This window comes from Coenobita brevimanus, chromosome 33, assembly GCF_032717465.1.
Source record: "Coenobita brevimanus isolate Jiangsu-jjx chromosome 33, ASM3271746v2, whole genome shotgun sequence".
Classification (NCBI taxonomy): domain Eukaryota; kingdom Metazoa; phylum Arthropoda; class Malacostraca; order Decapoda; family Coenobitidae; genus Coenobita; species Coenobita brevimanus.
Genome location: NC_136986.1, coordinates 39,376,762 through 39,384,261, shown reverse-complemented (window position 1 = coordinate 39,384,261; position 7,500 = coordinate 39,376,762). Strand labels below are relative to the sequence as shown.

Here is a 7,500-nt window from a genome sequence, read left to right as displayed (position 1 = left end):
GAACATTAGAGACAGAACGAAGCAGACCACACATACCAGCGCTGTAGGAATGGAATGAAACGGTGAGAGGGGATGGCGGGAAGGGGGAATGAGGGAGGGGGAAGGGGAAGGGAGTTGTGTGTGTGTGTGTGAGAGGAGGGAGAGGGGGTTGTGTGAGGGAGGGGTTGTGGAGTGTTGGTGTGTGGGAGGGGGTGTGTGTGGGGAAGGGAGTTTGTGGAGTGTGTGTGTGGGAGGGGCTTATGTGTGACAGTGGGTGTGGGAGGGGTGTGTGTGTGGGGGGTAGTTTTGTGTGTGTGTTATTATTATTATTATTATTATTATTATTATTATTATTTTTATTGTTATTGTTATTGTCATGGTCAGTATAATCATTCTCTCTCTCTCTCTCTCCACTTAATTTCTTGGTTACTGTCTAATTATAACCCACCCACCCATCCATCCATCCATCCACTCACCCACCCAACCATCCACTCACCAGATAGCGCCTCTTTTCGGAGTTGGGGCAGGACCTTCAGATCAATCAGTGACGAAATCACTCCTTCTAAGGTTCCGAACTGGGAGTCTGCGCCGAGGGTGAAGAGCATCAGGAAGAAGAGTACGGCCCAGATTGGAGGAAGAGGAAATTGATTGATGGCCTCCGTGAAGATGATGAACGCTAGACCTGTCCCCGCGGCTGACTGTAAGAAGAAAGGAAGGAAGGATGAGAAGGCGAGTGAAGGAAGAGGTAAAAAAAAAAAAAGGAAGGAGAATTGGAAGTTGTTGAGTGAGGGAAGAGATGAGGAGGGTTTTGAAACGCTGAGTGGAGGAGGGAGGTAGGCAGAGAGAGAGGGAGGGTGGTTGAGGTAGGGAGAGTGTTGGAGAGACGGAGGGAGATAGAGTGTGTGGTTGAGAGAAATAGGGGGAGATAGGAAGGGTGGTTGAGGCAGGGAGGGTGGTGGAGAGAAATAGGGGGGGATAGGAAGGGTGGTAAGGAGGGTGGTGGAGGTAGGTAGGGAGTGAGGTAGAGAAATAGGGATGTATAGAGAAGGTGGTGGAAGTAGGTCGGTTGGTAGAGAGACAGGGGGAGGCAGAGAGTGAGGTAGAGAGATGGAGGGAGGCAGAGAGTGAGGTAGAGAGAGACGGAGGGAGGCAGAGAGTGAGGTAGAGAGACGGGGGAGGTAGAGAGTGATGTAGAGAGACAGGGGGAGGCAGAATGAGGTAGAGAGACAGGAGGAGGCAGAGTGAGGTAGAGAGGGTGGTGGTTAGGCAGAAAGGTAGTATGAGGGAGGGAAGGTGAAGGGGGGAGGCAGGAAAAAAATCTACAGGATAATTCCATCTTAATAATACCTTGAGAACACCTGTAGACAAAATACACTAATGTCTCGTTTTTTGCGAGTAGGGGTGGAGACGCGAAAAATGAAAATCCAGGAAAAAAAAAAAGAGGCTGTAATGGATCCCACAGGCTTATAATCTACCCACGTGATTGTCCATAAGCAATTCGTAGTACACCCAGGCATCACCCAACACTAGAATTTCCTTAAGTGGTTGAGTCTAGATTGAGTGTTAGTCTCGCTGGGCATCTGACGGTAAAGTATATTGATGGGGATTTGGATTTTGAAAGTGTTAATGGATGTTTTTTTTTTTTTATGGAAGAAGGAACCAAAGGCCAGGATAGAAAGAGAAAACAATACAATAGAGAGCCAAATTCTAGATCCGTTCATTTCGAGACGCCTGGACACACTGCGTTTGAAAGACTGGAGATCATAGGCAGTAGGAAATACACACAGGGGGAGACTGTTCCAGAGTTTACAAGCAAGTGACGTTAAAAACAGTCTCTCAGTTTTAAGATAGTAAAGTTTATGTCTTGTATTTTTCCTTGCTCCTACTTATTCTATTCCCTTCTTTTCGTTGATCAAGGCTCCATCATGCATGCGTGTGCCTTGGTCACCTAATGGCGGCTCTCCATGCTGCTCGATCTCTGGCAGCCTCCTTATTTAGTCCCCTATCCTTGAGGTCACAATTCGTTTCGTTTCGTTTCGTTGAGAAAGGTTCCAACATGCATGCGTGTGCCTTGGTCAGTTAATGGCGGCTCTCCATGCTGCTTGATCTCTGGCAGCCTCTCTCTATTCATCCCTTATCCCACGTCCCAGGTCCTTTTCGGTCCACCTCTCGCAACCCTACCCCTCTTGTTAACATCACACTTCTTCCATTTTTTCCTCCTTTTTCACTGTTTTTACTGAACTAAGAAAGCCTCTAGAGTGTTAAGATTAATTTCACTTGTACCTCACCTTCTGCAGTTCCTCCTGAATGTCACACACGGGCAAGGTGATGTTTCGGGATGTAAGGAGAGAGGTGAGGTTGGCATTGGCTGGCGCATCTTCAAGGAGGGTTATGATGGTGGAGTTGCGTTCTGCCAGACAGCGATCGTGCGTCTCGTGAGCCTTAAACCCTGTGGACAAGGGGATGGAGTGGGTTAGAGGTGGGTGTGGTGGGTTAGAGTTGGGTTGGGTTAGGGTGGGATAGAGTTGGGATGAGTAAGATAGAAGAGGCCTAATGTTGGGTTGGATTGGGTTTGAGGTGGGTTGGGTTGGGTTTGTTGGGTTAGAGGTGGGTTGGGTTGGGTTGAATTGGGTTGGGTTGGATGGGTTAGTTGGGTTAGGATGAGAGAGAGAGAGAGAGGTCAAGTTAGGTTATCAAGACTGAGTAAGATCATTTCGTCAGGAGAGGTCAGAGTTTGGTAGGATGGTGTTAGCTGGGGTCAGATTGGGTCAGGTTAGGGTCATTGGTCTTCAACCCTGAGTAGAAGGGGTTAAGGTAGGTCAGGTAGAGGAAGGTAGAACAGGGTAGAGTAGTGTAGATTAGGGTAGAGGTTAGGTAAGGTTAGGCTACGAGAAGAAAGATTAGGTTAGGGGAGGTGAAGGTGGGAGTGGATTTGGATAGGGTAGAGTGGGTTAGGATAGGGTGGTATATTATTATTATTACTACTACTACTACCTCCTCCTCCTCCTCCTCCTCCTCCTACTACTACTACTACTACTACTACTACTACTACTACTATACTACTACATTATTATTATTATTATTATTATTATTATTACTACTACTACTACTACATTATTATTATTATTATTATTACTACTACTACTACTACATTATTATTATTATTATTGTTGTTGTTGTTGTTGTTGTTACTACTACTACTACTACTTCTACCACATTACTTTATTTATTTATTTATTTATTATTATTATTATCATTAATTTTACTACCACCGCCACCACCACCACTACGTACTACTACCACCACTAACTACTTCTACTACCACCACTAACTACTTCTACTACTAACACCACCACCACCACTTACCTAGTATGGAGAACACCACTACGCCAGCCAGGAGGGACGTGAAGCAGTTGGTAATAGACACTAGCACAGCGTCCCTTAGGCAGTTGTTGTTCACTGGGTTGTACGAGCCAAACGCAATAAGGCCTCCAAAAGCCAGACCCAAGGAGAAGAATATTTGAGTGCCCGCCTCCAGCCATACTACGGGGTCCTCCAGCATTTCCCACTGTCAGAGAGAGAGTTAGAGATGATTAGAGATAGAGATAGTAAGGTGGGGTTCTTTGAGAGATAGTGGGTTAGAGATAATTAGAGATACAGTAAGTTGGGGTTCGTTGAGAGATTGTGGGTTGGAGTTGCTTAGGGATAAAGTGAGTGAGAGATAGTAAGTTAGAGTTGGTTGAGAGATTGTGGGTTGGAGTTGGTTAGAGATAGATTGAGTTAGAGTTTGGTAAAGGTAGAGTGAGTTGGGTAGAGATAGAGTGAGTTAGAGTTGGTTAGAGATAGACTGAGTTAGAGCTAGGTAGAGATAGAGTGAGTTAGAGATAGTGGGTTGGAAAGGAGGATGAAAAAATTATAGATGAACTGAGAGATGGGTGAAAATGAGAGAGAGAGAGAGAGAGAGAGAGAGAGAGAGAGAGAGAGAGAGAATAACAGCATATCTGTATGTATTTATCTGTGTCTGTCTATCTGTCTTTCTATCTATCTGTCTGTCTGTCTGTCTGGCCTTCTGTCGATATATCTATACGTATATATTTCAGTCTGTCTTTCTCCATCCATTATATTTTCCTCTATGTATCTATATCTCTCTGTCTATCTCTGTGTCTGTCTATTTATCTGTCTATCCATCTATCCATCTGTCCATGATGTGGGTGTGGGAATGTGGAAGGTGTGGATGGTAATGAGACGTAAAGGTGTGTGTGTAGGTGAGGGAATGTGAGGGTGTGTATGTACAGTATGTGTGTATGTGTGCGTATGTGTATGTATGTATATGTATGTGTGTTTGTATATATATGTGTGCATATGTGTATGTATGTATATGTATGTGTGTGTGTGTGTGTATCTGTTTACGTATGTGTGTGTGTCTAGAGTAGGAGTGAATTGGACACACATATATGTAACTTACTATAGTCCAGTTATTTTCACTTGTCAAAATTCCCAGACACTTTTTAGCTCAGTTGGTGGTCAGGTGTAGGCAGATTGGAGGGTTGGTTTTGACTAGTGACCAAGGAGACTCAATTCCTTCTTCATAACGAGATCCATTCAGTTTTGGCTAGTAAACAAGGAGACTCAGTTCCTTCCTCATAACTAGAGATCCATTCAGTTTTGACTAGTAACCAAGGAGACTCAATTCCTTCTTCATAACTAGAGAGCCATTCAGTTTTGACTAGTAACCAAGGAGACTCAATTCCTTCTTCATAACTAGAGATCCTTTCAGTTTTGACTAGTAACCAAGGACACTCAATTCCTTCTTCATAACTAGAGATCCATTCAGTTGGTAAAGATTAATAGCACTTTTTTTTTTGATGGTCAGGTGTAGTCAGATAGGAGGGCTGATTTTGACTAGTAACCAAGGAGACTCAGCCCTACTATGACTCATATCACTCAGCCACAACTTAGTATTAATTTTGAGACTAGATCAGTATGTGAGTATGTTAAGTATGTGAGTATATATATTAAGTATGTGAGTATAATATTAAGTATATGAGTATATTATGTATGTTTAAGTATGTAAGTGTATGAAGTATGTGCGTATATTATGTGAGTATTTTTAGTATGTGAGTATATTAAGTATGTAAGTATATTATGTAAGTATATTAAGTATGTAAGTATATTAAGTATGTAAGTATCTTAAGTATGTGAGTATATTAGGTAAGTATATTAAGTACCGGTATGTAAGTATGTTAAGTATGTAAGTAAATTAAGTATGTGAGTATATTAAGTATGTGAGTATATTAAGTATGTATGTTAAGTATGTCAGTATGTGAGTGTATGCAGTATGTAAGAGTATTAAGTATGTAAGTATGCATGTAAGTATAGTAGTTGTGTAAGTATGTAAGTATTATAAGTGTTTAAGTATATTAAGTATGTAAGTATATTAAGTATGTAAGTATATTAAGTATGTAAGTATATTAAGTATGTAAGTATATTAAGTATGTAAGTATATTAAGTATGTAAGTATATTAAGTATGTAAGTATATTAAGTATATAAATATGTAAGTATATTAAGTATGTAAGTATATTAAGTATGTAAGTATATTAAGTATGTGAGTATATTAAGTATGTAAGTATATTAAGTATGTGAGTATATTAAGTATGTAAGTATATTAAGTATGTAAGTATATTAAGTATGTAAGTATATTAAGTATGTGTGTATATTAAGTATGTAAGTATATTAAGTATGTAAGTATATTAAGTATGTAAGTATATTAAGTATGTAAGTATATTAAGTATGTGTGTATATTAAGTATGTAAGTATATTAAGTATGTAAGTATATTAAGTATGTGTGTATATTAAGTATGTAAGTATATTAAGTATGTTAATTATGTAATTATTTAAGTATGTAAGTATGTTAAGTATTAAGTATATTAAGTATGTATGTATGTGAGTATAGTAGGTGTGTAAGTATATTCAGTCAGTATATCAAATTTGGATATGAGGAAGTATAACATCACACCAGCTATACCAGTCATACAGGGCTATATCACATCAGCTATACCAGTCATACAGGGCTATATCACATCAGCTATACCAGTCATACAGAGGTATATCACACCAGCTATACCATACCCTCGGTGTGAAGAGGTGAGTAATTCCATCAGTCATTCCCCTCAGAGTAACCCCTCGGCAGAAAAATACCAGTAACACCAGATAGGGGAACACCGCTGTCACGTACACCACCTGTGGGGAGGTATTATAGATTGATAAATAGATAGATAGATAGGTGGGTGGTTAGGTAGGTGAAGATAGATAGATAGGTAGGTAGGTAGGAGTGAGAGATAGGTAGATGAGTAGACAGGTAGGTAGGTAGGTAGGTGGGTGGGTATGTAGGTAGGTAGATAGATAGGTGGCTAGGTATGTAGGTAGGCAGTGAAAGAGATAGGTCGGTGGGTAGGTAGAGAGGTGGGGGTAGATAGGTGGGTGGGTAGGTAAGTAAATAGATAGATAGGTAGGTGGGTAGACAGATAGGTAGGTAAGAATAGAGAGGGGGTAGATAGCTGGGTGGGTAAGTAGGTAGGTAGGTAGATAGATCGGTAGGTAGGTGGGTAAGTAGGCAGGTAGAGAGAGAGAGGTTAAACTTCTCAATATAGATAATCACGTCTTTACTTTCAGCGACAATAAACCAACTTGAGGTAATTTACACAGACTCACATCCATCATCATCACCCAATTTTCCAGACCTAAAGCCAACTTCCTCTTCACTTACCTTTCCAGACCCTAAACTTCCAGCATTACGCATCTTTCCAGTCCCAGACTAGCTTTCCATCATCATCACACACCTTTCCAGACCCTAAACTTCCTTCATTACCCACCTTTCCAGACCCTAAACTTCCTTCATCACTCACCTTTCCAGACCCTAAACTCCCTTCATTACCCACCTTTCCAGACCCAAAACCAACTTCCTCTTCACCCACCTTTCCAGACCCTGAACTTCCATCATTACCCACTTTTCCAGACCCCAAACTTCCTTCATTACCCACCTTTCCAGACCCTAAACTTCCATCATTACCCACCTTTCCAGACCCTAAACTTCCATCATTACCCACCTTTCCAGACCCTAAACTTCCATCATTACCCACCTTTCCAGACCCTAAACTTCCATCATTACCCACCTTTCCAGACCCTAAACTTCCAGCATCACTCACCTCTCTAGACCCTAAACTTCCAGCATCACTCACCTTTCCAGACCCTAAACTTCCAGCATCACTCACCTTTCCAGACCCTAAACTTCCAGCATCACTCACCTTTCCAGACCCTAAACTTCCAGCATCACTCACCTTTCCAGACCCTAAACTTCCAGCATCACTCACCTTTCCGGACCCAAAACCAACTTCCTCTTCACCCACCTTTCCAGACCCTAAACTTCCTTCATTACCCACCTTTCCAGACCCTAAACTTCCTTCATTACTCACCTTTCCAGACCCTAAACTTCCAGCATCACTCACCTTTCCAGACCCTAA

General features: G+C 41.5%; 1 protein-coding gene across 1 annotated transcript in view; it reads right to left on the bottom strand.

The window, feature by feature from the left end:
- Positions 1-7,500, bottom strand: part of LOC145395732 (sodium-dependent neutral amino acid transporter B(0)AT3-like) — a 23,254-nt gene that overhangs the window by 3,895 nt on the left and 11,859 nt on the right. Inside the window, exons 5-9 of the mRNA XM_080269268.1 lie at positions 6,110-6,220; positions 3,346-3,547; positions 2,268-2,428; positions 476-677; positions 1-41 (exon numbers count right to left, since the gene is read on the bottom strand). The exon at positions 1-41 is cut by the window's left edge and continues 119 nt beyond it. Coding sequence (XP_080125394.1) covers positions 1-41; positions 476-677; positions 2,268-2,428; positions 3,346-3,547; positions 6,110-6,220 — 717 coding nt within the window. The remainder of the gene's footprint in view (positions 42-475; positions 678-2,267; positions 2,429-3,345; positions 3,548-6,109; positions 6,221-7,500) is intronic.